This window comes from Adiantum capillus-veneris, chromosome 23, assembly GCF_014529385.1.
Source record: "Adiantum capillus-veneris isolate H3 chromosome 23, ASM1452938v2, whole genome shotgun sequence".
Lineage (NCBI taxonomy): Eukaryota > Viridiplantae > Streptophyta > Polypodiopsida > Polypodiales > Pteridaceae > Adiantum > Adiantum capillus-veneris.
The window spans coordinates 76141081-76163096 of record NC_140953.1 but is presented as its reverse complement, the minus strand read 5'-3'; the positions used below and the strand labels follow the sequence as shown (position 1 = coordinate 76163096).

At 39.2% G+C, this 22016-nt stretch overlaps 1 protein-coding gene across 1 annotated transcript; it reads left to right on the top strand.

Annotated features, from left to right (window-relative positions):
• Positions 1 to 916: 916 nt before the first annotated feature.
• On the top strand, positions 917 to 1341 carry LOC147428014 (uncharacterized). The gene is made up of 2 exons (XM_086496794.1): positions 917 to 941; positions 989 to 1341. The coding sequence occupies exons 1-2, from the start codon at positions 917 to 919 to the stop codon at positions 1339 to 1341; spliced, it is 378 nt and encodes a 125-aa protein (XP_086352920.1).
• The last annotated feature ends 20675 nt before the right edge of the window (positions 1342 to 22016 follow it).

Below are 22016 nucleotides of genomic sequence, written 5' to 3'. Positions count from 1 at the left end.
GGTATGAGTCTTGTTGGTGGAGCTTTGGGTTTAAAAAACCACCTGCTTCTTACTTGGGAAAAAAAGCATAAGAGGGTTAAGCCCATCAATCAAATTGTTACTCTAACATAAATATTATTGCCTTTATGGTGGCTAAGAGAAGATTCAGACTAGGAAATAGGCTCAAAATTACTTGGGGACAGTTGTGTAACACATGTCAGCAATTTAAGTTTGTTCTTGCAATCGATTTAATCAAAGATTCAAAGATTGAGCATTGCCAGAGATTCAACAAATTGATGGACCTCCCCAACCAAAAGTTTCTATCTATTCTTGATCCCTTAGCCTTAGATAGAGAACAGATGCAACAAGATTTGCGAGTTCTAGATCAATGTTGGTGGTTGAAGAAGCTATCTGATGTATGATGAATTGTTAACCAAAAAGAGAATGTCTAATGGAAAATGCCCCCTTGAGACAACGAAGCACATATTTTGGAACTTCCCTACAATATATGCTTGGTGGATATGTTTGTATGATATTTGTATGATGCATTGGAAGACTAAGTTTCCAAATATAGTTTGCTTTTTGGAACAATTCAAATGGGTTCTACACGTTTAGACTTATGTATTGCTTCTCTGAGACTTTGGGTGTTATCCTTTTTGTGAAATGCTAGAAACTCGGCTTTGTTTGATACACACACCTTTCACAGTTTCCAACTGCCTTGGTCTATGATTCGAGATAAATTGTTAGAGGACTGTGCAACACTGCCAGTTCCTCAACAGAATAACACGATGGAATTCCTCATCGTGATGTAAACATGTAACAAAATGTAATATAGTACTTAAGTTAGAGAGAGAGAGAGAGAGAGAGAGAGAGAGAGATTTTCACAATTATGTAGGCCAATGAAATTTCCACTCTGGACCAAGAGAGAAAGAATGGGATGTCCGTTCAAGGATCACAAAGAGGTATGTTGATGGAGCGAGTGGTCCGACCAGTCTATGATCAAAGGCAGGGGTTGGCGAAGGCGACATTGACGAGGGAGAGCGGAAGAGTGCCAGCGCAGGGGTAGGTGCGGCCGTAGCGGAGGCCGGAGGAGACGGGTTGGACTTTGACGTTGGGGAGGAGAGTGCAGTGGCCGAAGGTGGGCACGTCCACCTCCATGGCGAAGCGGCTGATGATCTTCTGGTTCCAGCGCCGGTCCTGGCAGGCTGCAATGATGTTGAAGGCCTCACAGGGGCAGTTGTTCACGAGCTCCCACTCGCACAGCCCGGTCGCCACGGGAGTGTTGGTCAGCACGAGGTCGTGCAGCCTGCACTTGAGCGGCGTAGCTGCTTGCACGACGGAGGTCCCCTCCTTGATATTTAGCAGCAGCGCCGCCACCATCGCCACTGCGGTGGCCAGAAAAGGAGATCAATAATATTACGACATATGATATGACTATAGCACACAGACGTGGGTTTTTGTATACTTGTAGAATAATAACACAGACGTGCCATATTCTTATACCTGTGCAGAGTTCCACCCTCCCCATTGCCATTGTTGATGATGAAGATGGGTTCTAGCCCTAAATGCTGCTCGATGTGCTCACTGCTGCTTACAGTTTTGCGGGCACTACTATTCCAGCCTTTACAGCACCCGCTTTATATACTCCTAATTACGTCCTCGTAATCCGCCCTGCCAAACCTCAATTATCTCCCACCATACGCCAAGCTAAAATGCCAAATGAAATACTTGTTCCTCATGTTTGTGTGTGTTCCTTGGCTATTGATGTATTCACATGGCTTTACTCCACCAACGTTGAGAGTCATTGCTCCCATGATAACTATAAAGATATGTGAACATCGATCCCGAACCTTCTACGGTTAAACTTCCATGTGGGTATTGGTGTTCTTGTTGGCTACTAATTATAGTGCCATTTATGCTAGTAGAAGGTCACATTTACAATGAGGAAACGGAAACATCCATATTGCTTGACAGCTAGTTGAGTTTGAATATAGTGATTACATGCTTTGATAGCCACTAGGTGTTGATTGATTGATGACTTGACTTGGGGAGTAGTTCGAATGGACCTATTCCCTCTCGGACTTAGTCCATGATACCAACATTTCTAGGTGAGAACTTTGAGGACCAAGCACTAACACATGCCTTTGTCCACCCAAACATTCTCCTCTTAAGAACCTCCTAGCCTACCTTCTCTTGGCCTACCTTGAGGAGACCACTTAACTTGGATGCTCAATTGACTCGTGTGCCAACATAGTCATGCCCTTGTCTTTGTGGCAATATTACTTTCCTTAAAGGAGTGTTTTTGTCCTTAAAAACATTGATCAATGAAATAACTCTCCATAAGAATAGTAATGCTCTCCTCTCTAAACTTGCATCACCTCAAATACTGTCCCACACAATAATTATGTGCTTGTAGCAAAAATCAAATTGAATGATTGCAGTCAATATTTTCACAGGAGATTGTCCCTTCGACCAAGAGAAACCTCTATTTTCTCTACTTAGATCTCAAATTAAGAGTAAAGCCTACCTCAAGTGAGATGGTCTAACTGAGCAAACTTATTGTTCTCACTACTTAACTACTAGTAGAACCTATCTTAAGAAAAATTCTTGACTAATAGTAGAACCTATCCAGGCAAAACGCTCTAATTGAGAAAAGCCTATTTCTCTCTTCTCAGCAAATAGTAGATTATCTCAAGCAAGATGTTCTAATTGAGCAAAAGTTAACTCTTTATCTCCTCAAGCAATTTCTTCCAAAAATTGGAGTGCTTCTTATAGATGTATATAATTCAAGCTATTGATAGGTGTTTTGGGCTTACTTATAGAAGAAAACAAAAGGTTGGCACTCTAAGTTTAAGTCCTTAGGTACATTTACCTTCCACATGCATATTTTATTCCAAAAGTAGAGTTGTTCTTCATGAAAGATGGAGCATTTTGTGAACTATCTATGGTTAACATAGAGGGATCCCCAAAACTTCTTAAACTCCACAATTTGATGGATGTTGTAGTGTGCCAATCATCTTTTTGACAAAAGTATCCCTTCTAGCGCTTTAAAGGCATACACATGTAATCCCATGATATACAATCAAATTTGATATGTTTGACACGTCTCAACAAGAATTTAAGCATGAGAGATTTGAGTAGGAGTAATAATTGTGTGAATTGGCAAGTCAACGAATAATATACAGGAGATAAGATATAGGAATAACTCGTATAATTCTTAAATAGACATGGACTGTCTACTCCTCATCTTACCAAGAAGCAATATTCTGATAGACTCTCAAAAGAATCCACTTTTGTAACTCAACTTGTTTTCCACGTATTCTTATAGGATACCCCAAGTGTATCATGTAAGGCGAAGTATGATTTCATGTACAACTATAATGGAGATTGATCCTAAAACACATTTACTTATTACAAATAATAGGTAGCAACATAGGGTTGCCCTATGGAATATGCAACAAAAAACCAAGTTAATGGATATTTTATTAATGAAGAACCCTTTATGACCAATGGTCATTTTATGTAGTTTCTCCACTTAGGAATAGGTGACATTTGGAACAATGTTACATGAGGTATGGATGTTTGTTTTGACACCGAGGACAATATTTTTCACAAAAGAATGAACATCACTCCTCATAATTGGCCAAGATGCTCCAAGTCTCAAAATCCGTCGCATAGTTTGATCTTCCGCAAAGTGAAGTCCTACTATGATAATATGTGCTTGACTTAGGTATTGGGTCTTCTCCTCATGATTAATGCATAAAAGCAATATTCCATCTCGATTTCTTTTGTATAGCCTTCCATCTAGTAATTGAACATAGCCAATTGCTCAATTAATCTGATTGTAATAAAAAATGGTATTCGCAAATCCACTTGAGCTATGGTCATCAATGATACCATGTTTTTTGACCATCGAGGTATCATTTTCACGAAGAACAGATATGCATCTGGTAGATCATCATCTACTCCTTTAAGTGGTTCTCTTAAAACAATCCTTGACAAATGATATTCTTTTTGATGTGTAGTGCCCTTTTTTTACAACTACAGTGAAATCAAATTCCAGAAGAATGATGAACCACCTCACTATTCTTACTGTGTTGCGTGGCTTGTTGACCAAATACAATAAGGCTTGGTGGTCCACAAAGAACACAAATTTGTTAGCTAATAGGTGATGTCTATACTTTTTTACGGCTCCGAGTCCTTCACTTTTGGTGATGATATAGTTCTTTTCTGCCATATCAGAAATAGGAAAATCAATTTTTACGTCTCCTGGTAGAGCTAGTATACACCCAATGGAGAAATTGTAAGCATCTACATGTATGTGGAATATCTTATTCCAATCTAGTGCTTTCAATATTGGAGCTGAAGTGAGAGCTTTTTTAAGCTTCATGAAGGATTCTTCACACTCATCAGTCCATTCAAAGTGTGTAATCAAGCTGTACATAGGTTTTGCAATTATATCGTACATGTAAATGAACCGTCTGTAATATCCACAATGTCCCATAAGACTTGAACCCCCTTGACTATTGTTGTTCTAGGCAAATCAGCAATAACATGAATCTTATCCATGTCAGTAGCTATGATATTTTTAGACACTATATGTCCAAGAATTTTTCCTTGTCTACCTATGAATGTGCACTTCTCAGGATTTAAGAAAATCCTATAAAGTCTACATTTTTCGAATACTTTTTTGAGGTGTTCAAAATGATCAACTTGGATTGATGAATGTACGCATAGATCATCCATATATACTTCCAAGAAACTGTGAAGATATTCTTTAAAAGCATGGCTCATTAATCTTTGGAAGGTGGTAGGAACATTAGTTAACCCAAAAGGCATAACCCGATACGCGAAAATACCCCATTCCATTGCAAAGGCAGTTCTATGCTTATCTTTGGGATCAGCAAAAAGTTGATTGTATCCCGAATAGCTATCTAAAAAGCTGTAAGCTTCTTTTCCTGCAACTCGTTCTAAAACATGCTCAATGGTTAGAAGAGGAAAGTTGTCTCTAATGGTAGCTGCATTCACATTCTTGAGGTTGACACACACTCCTAATTTACCATTTTTCTTGGGTACTACCACAATGGAAGACATCCAATCGAGGTGTTCCATTTCATAAATGAATTCGGTCTCCTTTACCTTTTCAATCTCTTCTTTGATATTTCTGCAAATGTTTCATTATATGTATATGGCCTTTGTCTACTTGGTTTAGCATCATCTCTCATGGGTATGGTATATTGATAGATTTCTGGATTAACACCCTTGAGATCCTTATAAGACCAAGTAAAGATATCTCGGTATTCCTTCAATAAGCTTAATAAAAGATCTTCTTCTTCTTCCATAAGGTCATTTGCAATGTAGGCTAGTCTAGGCTCTTCTCCTAGTTCTGCCAGATCTATCTTTTTTGCGTTTTCAGGCCCCTGGTAGGACTCACCCTATTTTCGTAGTTCTCTAACAGGTTTTGCTTCAGTTTCCTTTCTTGTTTTTCTCATTATTTTTAACATTTTTGTATTTTTGTTTAAAGGATATCTACCAGTGATTTTGTCCTTGACACAATCATGTGTCTCTATCTGCATTAGAAACCGTGTTCTACTGGAGACTGATGGCATAGGTCTGGCTTTCAAATTTTTCGTGTCTCTTTTTCTTCTATACCATTTTTGTCTTCTTGGTTTCTGGTTAGGAAAGTCAAAATCCTTTTCCTCCCCTCCTTTCATGAGTAGCTTAGCTCTTACATGTTATTTTTCCAACCCCGAATCATCCGAGGTAGCTGGATGTTCTTCTAGCTCATCTGTTGCATCATAGTAGAGGTTTGAAAAGACTTGTTGAGATTTCATCAAGTTCTTGGGTTTCAAAATTTCGTCTTCAATGCGAAGGGTTGAGATAATTTGGATGGGAATTATGTTGTAGCCTTCCTCATTGCAAAATTGAGTAGGCATAGATGTATTTACACATACCTCCATTGTCGCTAAAATTTGAGTCCACTCAAATGGCTCAAACAAATGCTCTGGAAAGGGTTAAGGTACATAGGATTTGTCTGTGCAATCCCTTTCTAAGATACATTCTTCTCGTTTTAAGCTTTCGTTTTCTGAAGCTCCGTACATCCAAATAGGAGTGTCTTTGTTCAACCAAGATGGAAGCTTAGTTTCAGTTGAAGAGACTGACTCAAATTCTTGTATGGGAGTTTTCATGACATCTCTATAAGTGTGATCTTTCAAATTAACTCTTGTTATTGATCACACTTGCTTCAAGTACAGATAATTGTTTCTCCAATCTTGGATGTGTTGTACTTGTCGCATGAAAGGTCTTCCCAATATGATTTTGTAATTGAGTTTCTTTCCAAAGTCTACTATGGAAAAAGTGTGTTGATATTCAGTTCCACACGAATTAACTATCACCTTTTCAAGTAGTCCTAAGGGTCTTTCGCTACGTCCATCAGCCAATTGCAATTTCATGCGAATTTGTCTAATGGCTAGTTGTCCCCAGGACTCTCATACTACTTTTGTGGCTATGGCTATGCCTGCCCCACTATCCAGCATTGCCATGTTTTCTATGTCATTATATTTCATTGGAAGGGTTGTGTTTCCTTCTTCCCCTTCGTAGTATTCTCCAACTTTTCTCATTGGAACCCATCGAATCTCTTTGGTATCCATTTTGTGTTTCAATTTTTCCAATTCTTTTGCGATTAGCCCTGTTATTCCCACCTTCTTGAAAGTTTTCTGTAGATCATTCCATAAATATGGCCTGATTTTCAATAGTTCTCCTAAAGCAAGTGTGCATTGGATGGGTGTAGACATGATTGAATGGATGTTGTCTACTTCTAGGGTCTGTTCCACTCTTTTTACTTGAGTGGTTTTACACACTATGGATTCATCTTCATTATCTCCCAGTAAGAGGGTAGTGTTTTCAAGGTCAATGGTTTAGACATTTCAAAGCTTCAGATCCGCAATCCCCATACAAGGATTGTACATCCACGTCCATATCAGGAGGTAGATTGTCTAACCAAACTTCCTCTATAGGAGCTGAATTTAAAGTTAGGCTCCCATCATTGATCTCTCTAACTTTTTCACATAAGTGTCTTGGCCAGGATTCTTCTGCGAATGGAATTCCATCTAAGGCATCTTTGTTGTCTGACACTATAAGTTCTGGCTCTTTGGTTTCAAGGTGGGGTTCTACCACCACTTTGGATTTTTCTTTATTGGCTCTTATCACAAGCTTCTTAGGTTTTGCCATACTCTCGAGCTTGGGTTTTTGTTTTTCCAGCATCTCTTGCGTGATTCTTACCAAATTTTGATATGCTTCAAGCTTAGCTGCTTCCATGTCTAGAGAAGGATAGTTTTTCCATTTGTTTTCCATGTTTTGGCCTGATTTAAGTCCCACTTGGTAAGCTTCCAAGGCTGCATTAATAGGCTCAAAAATTTTGTCAACCAAAATTGATCCTCCAGATTTCACGGTGGTTTCTTTGATTTCGCTTCCAATTTCTTTCACCTTTTCCTGGAATAGCTTCTTTGCTTTCTCTTCGTTTTTAGCCCTTTGTTTTCGTTTTCTCATCTCATACCTTTTGTTTCTACTTCTTTTGGTCTTTTGAGAGGAAATTTTTTTATTTTCCAAATCATCAGAGGAGTTATGTTTCTTTTTCTTAGCCTAGGCTTTGGTGATTACCTTGATTGGAAAAATGGGTTCACTCTCACAAGAGCTACTAGGTATCACTTGGACTAAGTTCACTATTGTTTTACCCTTGTTTAAAGGATTTTTTGGACAATCTTCTGGGAAGTGTCCTCCCTTTTTGCAACATTGTAAGCAATAAGCTTCAACTGGCTTGAGGTTCTTGTTAGGCTCTGGGCATTTATTTTTCCAATGATCATCTGCACCACATTTATGACAGTTCCCAATTTGTGGCTTAATCATGGGTCTTACCATTGGAGGCCTTACAACTTGATTAGCTACATAATACATTGGTGCTAGCTCTAGTGTAGTATAAGTCACAGGTTCTTCCATTGGTGGTGGATGTGAATTATACCAATCTCTGTCTACCGTTACTGTAGATGGACTAGGCTGAGCATAGGATGTAACAGGCACTAGTGCTTGTTCATCTATGACTCCCTCTGGATGCATGTACTTTACAGGTACTACATCATGTCCCAGATATGGAGGTTGTTGACCCAACACGGGTTGAGGTCTTTCCATACCCATCAGTGGTCTTTGAGCTGGGGCCATATTAGGCTGCTATCTGTACATAGGTTGTCCTTGTGGCCTCATAGGCACAAACTAAACATTCCCTTCATACTTTGGTCAATAGTAGCACTCATTGGTCTCACGGTTGGTCCACTTACCCTTGATTGCACACCATTTTTGCGGTCTAATTGGTTGTCTCTATTGACGTATCCCTTGTCCTGATACTCTCATAGGTGCTTTTTACTTGTTATTCATCATGTCATTCATCCTTTTGAGCATGTCTTCTATGGCTGAAAGTGATGTTGCAGGAGCCGTTCCCACTTGTGTTGGTTTGGTGGATGTTGTCTTCTCGCTTTGGTTATTCTTAGGGACATCTTCCTCAATGAAAATATCACAATTGTCTCCTAAGTCAATAGCATCTGACACACACTCTTCTAGAGTTGTATGCTTCTTGCTATACAGTACAGCATGAAGTTCTTTGTTTAGTATCCCCTCTAGAAACAATGATACTAGTCATTTTTCTGCAGGTATCTCTAGCTCTGGGCATCTCGCAATGTATTGTTTCATTTGAGTTGCACAATCCCTAATAGATTCACTTTGTTTCTGTTTAAATCTGTAGATTTAAGCTACCGTATTGTGTTTGACCCCTGTTTTGGAGCAAGCAGCTACAAATCCTTCAGCCAATGTAGTCAAGTCTATGATTGACCTTGGTGGAATGTTTTGGAGCCATGTCGAATTCTAGTAATGGTATGCAAAGTCCAATGAATTCTAATGATAAACAAAGTGTTAACAAATCTAACGAGCAAAGTGCTCTCAATTTTAATTCTATAGATCAACATGCAACTGTTGTAAAACAAACATTACAGGAATTACAAGATTCTCCATCCCAGCATAACTCTAGTTTACTTTCTCCTTCTGCATGGCAAAAGCTGACTCACTTACTTACGGAGTATCGTGATGTATTCTCAAGTGATTTACCATCGGGTTTACCCCCTACACGTGATGTGCAGCATGTCATAGATGTCTTGCCAGACACTAAATTGGTGAGTAAACCACCTTATTGTATGAGTGGTAGAGAATCCAAGGAGGTTGAGAGTCAATTGGCTGACTACCTTGCCCGTGGTTTCATTAGACCTAGCACTTCGCCTTGGGCATCACCAATTATATTAGTAAAAAAGAAAGATGGTACTATGCGCATGTGTATAGATTATCGCGGATTAAATGCCATAACCATCAAGAACGAGTATCATCTGCCTCGAGTGGATGAGTTGTTTGATCAACTCCATGCGGCAAGATACTATACAAAGATAGATCTTCATTCAGGATACCACCAGGTGCGTATCCTTTTGCAAGATATCTCCAAAATTGCCTTTAGAACACGGTTCGGGCATTTTGAATTTTTGGTTATGCCTTTTGGTCTAACCAATGCTCCAGCTACATTTATGACACTCATGGATAGTGTCTTATGTCCCTATCTTGGAAAACTTATTGTGGTATTCCTTGATGACATTCTCATTTACAGTAAGAGTGAAGATGAACAAATAGAACACTTACAATTAGTGTTTGAACAGCTACAAGATCACATGTTGTATGCGAAGCAAAGCAAGTGTGGTTTCTTTAAAACAGAGATACATTACCTTGGTCATGTGATCTCTTATTGTCACATCAAGATGGACACTGACAAGGTCACTGCCATTCTTTGATGGCTACATCCCAACACGGTTGAGGAGCTTTAAATATTTTTAGGCATGGATGGATTTTAACGACAGTATATCCGTGATTATGCCAGTTTGTTTTCCCTATGATGGACCAACTTAAAGCAAAAGGTAAGACCTTTTCTTGAGAATAAGCACAAAAATGCAGTTTTGAACAGCTCAAGGTAGCTATAGCCACTGCTCCCATCCTAGCAATCGTTGACTCACATAAGCCATTTGTGGTAGAGACCGATAATAGTGATAAAGAAACTAGTGCGGTACTTCTCCAGGAGGGAAGACCTATGGGCCTTTATTATGTCTATGAGAGAGAGCTCTATGCCATAATTCACGCTTTAGGAAAGTGGCGACACTATTTATATGGTGCCAAGTTTGAAGTAGTTTTTGACCATGAGAGTATCAAATAATTTACTACTCAAACGGACTTGAAGGGCCGTAAAGCTATATAGATGGGCAGAAATCCTTCAACATTATGATTGTAAGTTACAATACTGCAAGGGGTTCCAAGTTAATAAGGTAGAGCACATCAAGATAGGTGGCCTTTTACATCCTTTAGAGGTTCCACAAGGCAAGTGGGAGAGTATCTCTATGGATTTTGTAGTAGGACTACCTACTACAAATCGTGACCATGATGCCATATGGGTAATTATAGACCGTCTCACAAAGATGGGTCAATTCATTCCCACTAAGACTATGAATAAGACACCTGAATTAGCACGGCTATTTGTAGAGCATATATATAAACTCTACGGTCTTCCAACTAGTATCGTTAGTGACACAAATCAAAACTTCAATAATATCTTCTGGAGGGATATGTTTCAAAAGTTGGAAAATAAACTTAATCTAAGTACGGCTGATCATCTAGAAATAGATGGTCAAACCAAAAGAGTTAATCAACTGCTAGAGGATATGCTACGAGAATACGTTAGTAAGAAGCAAACCAATTGGGAAGACTACATACCTATGTTGGAATTTGCTGAGCGTCATCAGCTTTGAGCTCTTTCAGAAACTTGGACCAATGAGGACGATCCTAGAGACACACCGGTTGAAAGTAGCATCGGGCGATGAGGTGACCACGTTGTGGTCTATTATAATACCAATCACAGTGCAGGCACACCAGTACACTACAAATTTCCATGTACTGCCACCAAGTAAATCAGCAACGCCGTGTATCTTAGCAGTGTCATGGATGAAAGCTAATAGGGTATTGATTGATTTGGATACTAATGAAGCACTATTCCGAAATGACAACTTTTCAGAACCCTTCTTATCATATAACCAATACATGTCAAGGAGGAAACAAGAGTCAATACAACCGCAAGGATATTGTCAGGGGAACGGAATAATAGAGCTAGACAGCAAAAGGTAGAGAAAGAGATCTTTGTATAATGAATCTCTGCAGACTTTTGATACAATAGAGGAGCAATTGAATATGGGCGCACTCCGTTGTACGGCGCTCTAACCTCCCGACCACCCCTGAGCTTCAATCCGCTTGCATGCAGCGTCTCACTCTCACTCGCACTCACACTTGCAGAAGAGGAGATCTGTGAATGATCCCCGAACGCACCACCCATCGTGCTTTTATCCTTCTTTTCCTCGAAAAGCCTGCACGATTTTCACACCAACTATACCTGCGAGAATAATATAAGAACGTGATCGCTAAGCGATCCGTGAAGGTTAGATTTTTATCATGACACTTTGCACAGATCCTATTTCACACATTGATTTCTGCATCGCCTACAAAATAGCCAAAAGAATATACTCGTGCAACCAATTCAACATGATAATCAAAGTAAACAAACATAATTATGTACTTTCATAATCTCAATTGCAATAGTCTACCATGAAGAAACAAATCCACTTCTTGGTTGATAGCAGGGAGAGTTGTATATTGTTGTATGTCTGTCTGTCCCTGTGTATACTACACTGCTGCTGTCTGCTGTTTGTTTTCATCATAACTTTTACAAACGAACTCAGAACAGAGAAATCCAGGTACTCAAAACGACGGAAATAGGTCTAGTCTACAAGGTATCGCGAACAGAATTGTGAAAAACGTCTTTGTTTGGCTAAAAACGCAACTTTTAGGTCGCGACTCATAAAAGCTCTATTTTTGGGTCTCCACTACTTTTTCAACTTATTTTAAGCCTACCCATGCATTTTGAACTAAAACACATATAAAACATTGATATTAATAAAAATCTCAATTTTACTGTTCATAGACAGACTATCTGTTATTCATTAATCTTTATCAAATCCGTCTTTACTGTATTATTTAAAAAAAAGAATATATGTTCTCTCTTAATATCTCAACTCATTCATAGAAGCTCTATTTAATAGACTATTCAACAATCTTTCAAATCGTGCTAAACGAAAGATATGCCCTGCTACATTCTTTTCGACTTTAAGAACTTCAAAGATTAGTCCTATTACATTCTCCCCTTATCAAAATTAACTCTGTCCTCAGAGTTGGAAAGAGAGAAAAATTCTCTTTGCAAAACACTAAGATCAACCCATGATGCCACTTAACTAAAACTTCTACGATGTCTCTATTTCTTCGATGTTTAACACGCCTATCTAGCACTAAGTCTGGTTCTACAGTCAATGTTCTGTCATCTTTCAACTTAGAGTTGTCCTCTAAAACATGATGCACATTAGGAACATACTTTTTCAATAAACTCACATAGAATACATGATGCACTTTAACATGAGAAGGCACTTCCAATTTGTAAGCTAATGAAACAATGCGCTTCAAAATTTTAAACGGCTCAACAAATCGTGGAGACAATCTCTTATCCTTTCCAAGAATCAAATGAGACTTCTCGGGAATAACCTTTAAGAAAACCATGTCACTAGTTTCATACTCCACAACACGATGTTTCTTGTCATAATACAATTTATGTCTCTTTTGAGCTTCTCTAATATTCCCTCTGATTTTGGCCAACTCGTTATCCGTTTTCTCAAGTATCTCATGTGACAGTTCTACCTTGTTCCTCGAGTTAAGAAAATTAATAGGTGTGGGACAGTTGTAGCCATACATTACCTCAAACAGAGTCATCCTAATAGATGAATGATATGAATTGTTATATGCAAATTCAACCAAAGGCAGATATTCATTCCAATTAGATTGGTTTTCATTGACATACATTCGTAACATATCTTCTAAAATACGATTCACTCTCTCCGTTTTCCCATCAGTTTGAGGATGAAAAGAAGTAGACATGCGTAACTGGGTACCTATAGAGTCAAAAGTTGCTCTCCAGAAATGAGAAGTGAACTTAGAATCTCTGTCAGACACTATACTCTTGGGCATGCCATGCAAACAAAATATCTCTTTCACAAAAAAGCGTGCAATGGTCAAAGCAGTATCAGTTATTTTTACAGAAAAGAAGTGAGCTTGTTTTGTGAGTCTATCTACCACCACAAAGATCGAATCATACCCTCCACGAGTAGTAGGAAGTCTAATGATAAAGTCCATGGATATAGACTCCCACTTCTATAAAGGAATGTCTAAGGGTTGAAGATCACCAAGCATCCTCTTATATTCAATCTTAACTTGTTGACATTGAAAGCACTCACACACATAATTCTTAACATCCAATTTCATACGCGGTCAAAAGAATGAACTTTTAATCTTTTCATATGTCTTATTCAATCCAGGATGACCAGAAAAAGGTGAATTATGACACTCATGCAGAATTTGACTCTTAAAAGCAAAATTTGCAGGAATACACAAAATTTGAGTGAAAGTATACTTCAAACTTTGATGATCAGTACGCAATTCAAATTTGACACCAAGCAAAAGATGACGCCAATGTTTCAATGCATGAACAACAGCAAGCAATTCTAGATCATGTGTTGCATAGTTCAATTCATGTCGTCTTAATTTCCTAGACTCATATGCAACCACTCTTCCTTCTTGTGTCAAAACACACCCTAGTTGTTCACCACTAGCATCACATGACACAACAAATGGTTTGCCCATCTCAGGAACTTTCAAAGCACAATTTTCTGCTATTTTAGCCTTTAAGGTCTCAAAAGCAATCTCACAAGTAGAAGTCCACACAAAACCCTTGTCTTTCTTGGTCAATTCGGTCAAAGGACTTGCTATCTTTGAGAAATCTTTAATGTGTGCTCTCTCATATTGTGCTAGACCCATAAAGCTTCTCACATCCCTTAATGACTTTGGTGTTGGCCACTCCACAATAGTCTTAACTTTGTCAAGGTCAATGTGAATCCCCTCTTTAGAAATCACTCTTCCCAAATACACAATCTGATCCTTTGCAAAAGAACACTTACTTGCTTTGGCATACAATTTATGTTCACGCAAAACCTCAAATGTTTTCTTTAAGTGCAATGCATGATCTTCTTCATTCTTAGAATACACAAAAATATCATCCAAGATTACCAGAATGAAGTCATCAAGATACGGGTGAAAAATATTATTCATTAAGCACATGAAGGTTGCTGGTGCATTAGTCAAACCAAAAGCAAGAACTGTAAATTCATAATGCCCATAACGTGTACGAAAAGCAGTCTTTGGAATGTCCTCGACCTTAATGCGGATTTGATGGTAGCCAGAACGAAGGTCAATCTTTGAAAATATTGTGGCACCACTCAAATGGCTAAGCAATTCATCTATGTGAGGAAGAGGATATTTGTCCTTAATGGTCTGTTTGTTTAACCCCCTGTAGTCAATGCATAACCTATATGTACCATCCTTTTTCTTTTGGAATAACACAGGACTACCCAAAGGAGATACACTAGGTTTAATGAAACCCTTTTTCAAAAGATCATCAAGTTGTATCTTGAGCTCTTTAAGCTCATCAATATTGAAGCTGTATGGAGCCCTTGAATAAGGTGTTTCTACGGGATATAAATCTATGGCGTGGTCTACCGCTCTAGGCGGAGGCATACCAGGAAGATCGTCAGAGAACACATCCTTAAATTCGTGTAAGAGATCGTCTACAAATTCTGGATTTGCCTCTTTCTGTTTATTCCCAGAATCCTCTTTAATCTCGTTAGCAAACACAAGAAACGTCTCACACCCTTGTCTCACCCCCCTCAAAAGTTTCATGGCAGAAATTAGAAGCGATTTAGTATTTCTCTCCTCAGCTTTAATCGCATGACTATCTCTGTTTTTAAAAACCAACTCACCCCTCTCACAATCAATCAATGCATGATTCGCAACCAACCAATCCATTCCCAAAATTACATCCCGTTCACCCATGCCAATAACATAAAATTCTCCCGAATGTTTCTCTTTGTTCCGAAAAAAAGGTAAGTTTTGAATATGACCCTGTGTATAATGTTTCTTCCCATTGGCCAATTCTACAGGTCTCCTAATGTGGGAATCAGAATTCAATTTCAAAGTCTGCGCAAGTTTGTTAGACATAAAACAATGCGTACTACCCGAATCAATGAGAAAATTCACAATTTCAGTTCCTATCTTACCCCGAATTCTTATAACGGATGCCCTTAAATGATGAACAGACGTTGTCATACGTTTCATAGGAATTTCAGAGCACTTACCTTCCTCGCTCGCTTTCTCAATCGTGGTGTCCATCGCATTCATATTGGCTTCCATTCGTGCAAGAACTGCCTGATCGATCTCCTTATTTGGGCATTCTAACGTCTTGTGACCTTGCTCACCGCAACGAAAACATAACCCAAATCTCCTTGCTCGTTCTAGAAAAGCAGGATCATGTTGCCACCGCAGCGGTTGTCGTCTTCTTTGGTTCTGATTTGCATCATTCTGACCCAAATTTTGATTGCGGTTGTTTATAGCATTCTGACCCAAATTTTGATTGCGGTTGTTTACAGCATTCTGATTTGTACTCTAATTTCGATTGAAATTCTGATTCTGATTTGAAAAATTATTGAATGGTCTTCTCTGATTATTTGTAAAATTCCTTTGGGGAAACTCAGTGTTTGTCTGAAAAGGCCTATTCTGCGTTCTATGCCCGGTAGGTATAATTCTGCTTGGAGTAGGGTTGCGGCTCTCATACTTCACCTTCTTCTCATAATTTTCGGCCTTCGCAATAGCATCCAGAAAATCGGTAGCCCCTGCACCCTTTACTTGATAATACAGATCTTTACGCAGTCCTTCGATAAATTTGTTTGTCAACGCCTCTCCTTCTACTTCCGGTGCATACTTGTGAAGTCGCAAAAACTTCTCCTTATACTCATGTATAGTAAGACTTGGCTCGTCCTCAGGTTGCTGCTGAAACTTGTAAAACTCCATCTTTTTATCCATTTCATAGTGTGGAGAACAGTACCTTTTATACGCTTGCGTTTTAAATTTCTCCCAAGTGATTGGAGTAACCTTTGTTCGTTGTTTAAGGTATGCTTTCCACCAAAGCTTTGCGGTTTGTCGAAGATGAACAACTGCAACCTTTGCTTTTGCTTCTTCAGAGAACTTCTTCAATGCAAAATAATCTTCTAACTCTTCAATCCATGCTTCGAGATCTTCACCAGTTTTCTCGATGCCATTAAACTCGTTAATCTTTGCCTTCTTGAAGACTTGCTGCAAAGCTGCCCTTTCAGAATCTTCATCTGCATCTTCTTCATCACGTTTCCTTCTTCGTCCTCTCCTTTCATTAGTTTCCACGTCGCCGTCATTCCGCTCTCTTTCGTGTGGACGACCTCGACGTCCATCACCACCGTTTCCATCATCATCATCTCCATCATAACCACCATCACCACCGCCAGGTGCCCCAGCGCCGACACGTTGATTATTGTTTCCTGGTGGAATAGCATGGTTTTCGTCTTCCTGTTCACCATTAAGTTCCACATAGATATTAGGGTCTCGTGTTGCTTTGCCCCGCAGAGCCTCAGCACGCTCCCGATTTGAAATTTCCAGATCTTCTCGTAGTCGTCGAATCAGGCCTTCTTGCTCCTTTATCTTCTTCTCGTATCCATCCATGTCCAGAATCAACCGCTTGCTCTGATACCAAGTATCACAGGAACGGAATAATAGAGCTAGACAACAAAAGGTAGAGAAAGAGATCTTTGTATAATGAATCTTTGCAGACTTTTGATACAACAGAGGAGCAATTGAATATGGTCGCACTCCGTTGTACGGCGCTCGAACCTCCCGACCACCCCCGAGCTTCAATCCGCTTGCATGCAGCGTCTCACTCTCACTCGCACTGGCACTCGCACTCGTACTCACACTCGCAGAAGAGGAGATCTGTGAATGATCCCTGAACGCACCACCCGTCGTGCTTTTATCCTTCTTTTCCTCGAAAAGCCTGCACGATTTTCGCACCAAGTATACCTGGGAGAATAATATAAGAACGTGATCGCTAAGCGATCCGTGAAGGTTAGATTTTTATCATGACACTTTGCACAGATCCTGTTTCACACATTGATTTCTGCATCGCCTACAAAATAGCCAAAAGAAAATATACTCGTGCAACCAATTCAACATGATAATCAAAGTAAACAAACATAATTATGTACCTTCATAATCTCAATTGCAATAGTCTACCATGAAGAAACAAATCCACTTCTTGGTTGATAGCAGGGAGAGTTGTATGTTGTTGTATGTCTGCCTGTCCCTGTGTATACTACACTGCTGCTGCCTGCTGTTTGTTTTCATCATAACTTTTACAAACGAACTCAGAATAGAGCAATCCAGGTACTCAAAACGACGGGAATAGGTCTAGTCTACAAGGCTACAGAATTGCGAAAAACGTCTTTGTTTGGCTAAAAACGAAACCTTTAGGTCGCGACTCATAAAAGCTCTATTTTTTGGACTCCACTAACACGCCACTCTATTTTGAGGACTCGTTTATTATTAACGTCTCCTTTACCCTGTCTTTTTTGGGTGACGTCTCTCACATCTTTGGACATTCCTTGAGCATCCTTCTTACGTTTATCGTTGACAGAACGCTGTACTCATATCTCTCTCATTCTCAATTGCGGCCTTCACCATATATGGTGTGCAGATTCTGCGATCTTATCTTATACGTCTTCTCACAACAAGATATGGCTATGAATATTCTCGCCAACGGCTTTCCTTCTGGCCAGCATTTTGTTCCTCCTTTCCAAGGTCAAGGATTTCCAGGCTGGAAAGCAAAGATGTTGTTAATTCTTGAAGGCGATGAACTCTCCGATGTTGTTCTTGGAAATCGTGTTTGTCCGCCTCAGCCTATTGATATGGATAATGATAACGTGCTTATCACTGAAGGACCTATATTTGAAGATTGGAATGTTGCCTATACGGATTGGCAACGATGTGATAAAGCAGCTCTTCGGTATATTCTTTCTGCTCTTACTGATTCCCTTCTGCTTGATATGTATGAACTTCCTACTTCCCACGACGTATGGAAGTACCTTATTGCAAACTTTCAGAAGAAATCTGTTACAGAAATACTTTATTTAAGAGGGTTGCTTAACAAGTTACAATATGAAGTTGGTACTGCCATGACGGGACATATTGAATATTTCAAATCTATTATTAATCAACTTGCTGCTGTCGGTGATCCTATTGCACAAAAGCAACTGATTACACTTCTCCTTGATATGGTGAAGGACTCTTCTTATGATAACATTGTTACTATTCTCTCTAATAAAGATGGTCTTGATTTCGACCAAGCCTGCATGTCTTTAATTGAATACTCTCAACCTCAAGAACTTCGGAATGCTGGTCACGATACAGCTATGATTTCACAAGAGTAGACTGAGTCACAACAGATGGAACGTGATTTTTATGCTCGAAGGCGTCCATTTCAACGAGGAAACCGCAGAGGTAGCCGTCTTGGTAATATTTTCTCTCCTCTCAAATTTCCTAATAATCAATGTTCTTACTACAACAAAAATGGCCATACTGAAGATGATTGTTGGGCACGTCAATATGATGAAGAACACAATATTACCACAAAACAACCACGTTTATCTAGAGACTCTTCTTCTTCTTCTTGTGAATATTGTGGACTGATCATCCCACTCATATGTGCTATAAGAGTCGATTCGACACAGATCGGTATAGAGCATATGCTACTGAACATCGAAACAACATTGTACCAGAAACAAGTTGCGTCCTATGTTCAGTTGCTCCAGACAGAATACTTCATGTACGTGATGGATCACTTTTTATTGTCGATTCTGGTGCTACAGGAAATATGACATATCAGTCTAAGTGGCTCCATAACTATCATCCACTGCCAGTTCAACGTGTTGTTTGTCTTGCTGATGATACTACTTGTCAAGTAAAGGGTATTGGAGACTTATATCTTGGTACCTTATCTTGTTCCACTCAAATTTTGCGAGGAGTATTACATGTACCAGATCTTCAACTTAATCTTCTTTCAATTGCTAGACTTGTTGATCTTGGTCTGTTTGTTGGATTTGATCATACCAAATGCCGAATTAAGAAAGATGGACAGACTATAGCCACTGCTCCTCGAAACGGTAATTTGTTTGAACTCTCTCTCAACGATGCTGTAGCAAATATTGTCACTGCTCCAGGTGATCATGATTGGAAAGTATGGCATCACCGTTTTGTTCATGCTAATTTCTCAAAACTCCTTGATCTTCAACGTCGTGATCTTGTTCATGGCATGGATCTTAAAGCCCATCCCCATATGGAAATTTGTGAATTTTGTGCTCTTAGGAAACACAATCGTAAACCCTTTCCTCTTTCAAATACAACTCATTCTCATGACATATTGGATCTTGTTCATACTGATATATGTGGACCTCTACCTTTTTCGAGATCACAATATCGCTACTTCATTACTTTCATTGATGATTTCTCAAGGTATACGACTATATTTCTACTTAGACAAAAATCTGAAGCCTTATCTGTTTTCAAACAATTCCACAAGGCTGCGGAACTTCAAACTGGTCGTTGCCTTAAGAAGCTTCGTAGTGACAATGGAGGCGAACATGTTTCTCAAGAGTTTGTGAGTTATTGTACTGACAGTGGAATTCATCATGAACACACTATTCCATATTCGCCTCAACAGAACGGTGTTGCTGAACGAAAGAATTGCACTATTCTCAATGCTGTAAGATGTATGCTGATTCATTCTGGCTTATCTCGTGTTTGCTGGGCTGAAGCTACTTTGACAACAACATTTATTCAGAATCATCTTTCTACTACTGCACCCTCTGGTAAGATACCCATCACAGCATGGACAGGTGACATTCCTTCTGTATCTCATTTTCGAACCTTTGGATGTATTGCTTATATTCATGTTCCCAAAGAAACACGAACAAAGCTTGATGCTCCTGGTCTTAAAGTTATTTTTATTGGATATTCTGACACTTCCAAAGGCTACAAATTCTATGACCCTTCCTCCAAGAAAGTAATTGTGAATCGTGATGCTACTTTTAACGAACAGCTTATGGGAGGCTCATGGTCCATGGATGATTCTGATGATACTAAATCATTGCTTCAGGCTTTTACATTTCTTTCAGAAGATGAAACTCTTCCTATAGAGAAACTTTCCTTTTCACAACCATCCATTCCAAATGTTACCAATGATGATATTGATATTTTTGTTCATCTGCCTATTGATTTTGAACATGGCTCATGTCATGCTTATGATGACGATATTGCTGATAATGCTTTTTCTACTTCTGAAGATCCCGTTACTTATGATGAAGCTATCTCTTCACCACAAAAGGATCAATGGCAAGAGGCAATGGAAGCAGAGTACGATTCTCTTATCTCTAAAGGTACATGGATACTAACTGAATTACCTCCTGGTCATACAGCTATTAAATGTAAGTGGGTGTATAAGACAAAAGTAAAAGCAGATGGATCTTTTGACAAGTTCAAGGCGCGTTTAGTTGCAAAAGGTTACTTCCAAGTAGCAGGTGTTGATTATCAAGAGACTTTTTCACCAGTTGTTCGCATTACAAGTGTTCGAGTTTTATTGGCATTTGCTGTTCAATTTGATTTAGAAGCTCATCAAATGGATGTGACTTGGAAGAGGAAATTTATATGGAACAACCAGAAGGGTTTGTTATTCCAGGTAAAGAAGACCTTGTTGCTCAACTCCATAAGGCACTATATGGTCTCAAACAAGCTTCGCGAGCCTGGTATACAAAATTTGATCTTTTTCTCACCTCTAAAGGATTCATCTCTTGCTTGTCAGACCCCAACTTATACATAAAATGCCAAGGTAGCAGTTTTGTGATTCTTGCTCTTTATGTGGATGATACCATCCTTGTTTCCAATGATTTGGGATTTCTTCAGCAAGTGAAAAAGTTATTGTCTTCTGCATTTGATATGGTGGATCTTGGAGAGATTCACTCTTGTCTTGGCATTCAAATCCAACGGAACCGTACAAAAGGTATTTTATTCCTTCGACAGTCAAAGTTTATTGCAGATACTATTCAAAAATTTGGTATGAAATCTGCACATTCAGCCAACACACCTTGTCTTGCGAGCTCTACGAAGAACACTTCTGACAATGGCGGTCAACTTGTCACAAATCAACCTTATGCTAACTTGATTGGATGTCTTCAGTTTGTTGGCATGAACACTCGTCCTGATATTCTGTTTGCTGCTAATTATCTTGGACAACATCTTGCATGTCCTTCTCTTAAGCATTGGTCTGCTGCAAAGAGTGTATTGAAATACTTGAAAGGCACTACAGATTTTGGTTTAGTCTCGACAGCAACTCACATCGGATTCTATGCAATCTCTTTCTCTTTTGGGTTACACAGATGCAAACTGGGCAAGCTCACATTTATCTATGCGATCTACTAGTAGAAATTGCTTCTTTATAAATGGTTGCCTTGTTTCTTGGACCAGCAAGAAACAACATTGTGTTGCAGTTTCTACGACTGAGTCAGAATATGTTGCGGCATCACTTGCAGCTCGTGAGTTGATTTGGCTTCGACAATGCTGGTTGATATTGGTCACTCTCCTCTTTCTAGCACACCCTTGCGGTGTGACAACCAAAGTGCTATTAGTCTTGCAAAAGACTATGTTCAACATAATAAGTCAAAGCACATTGCTGTCCATTATCATTATGTCAGGTATGAAGTACGCAAAGGAACCATTATGGTTGAACACTGTCCAAGTGACCAGATGATTGCAGACATTTTGACCAAAGGCCTCAATGAGTCACGTTTCATCCTCTTGCGCTCGGAGCTTGGAGTTGCTTCAGCCTCACTCTTTCTAGATTAGCTTCT

Excerpts from the sequence above, each read along its gene's own strand:
- LOC147428014 (XM_086496794.1), top strand. The coding sequence starts at position 917 with ATGTCCGTTCAAGGATCACAAAGAG. Across the intron at positions 942-988 it reads CGTTCAAGGATCACAAAGAG|GGGTTGGCGAAGGCGACATT; the intron begins GTATGTTGATGG and ends GATCAAAGGCAG.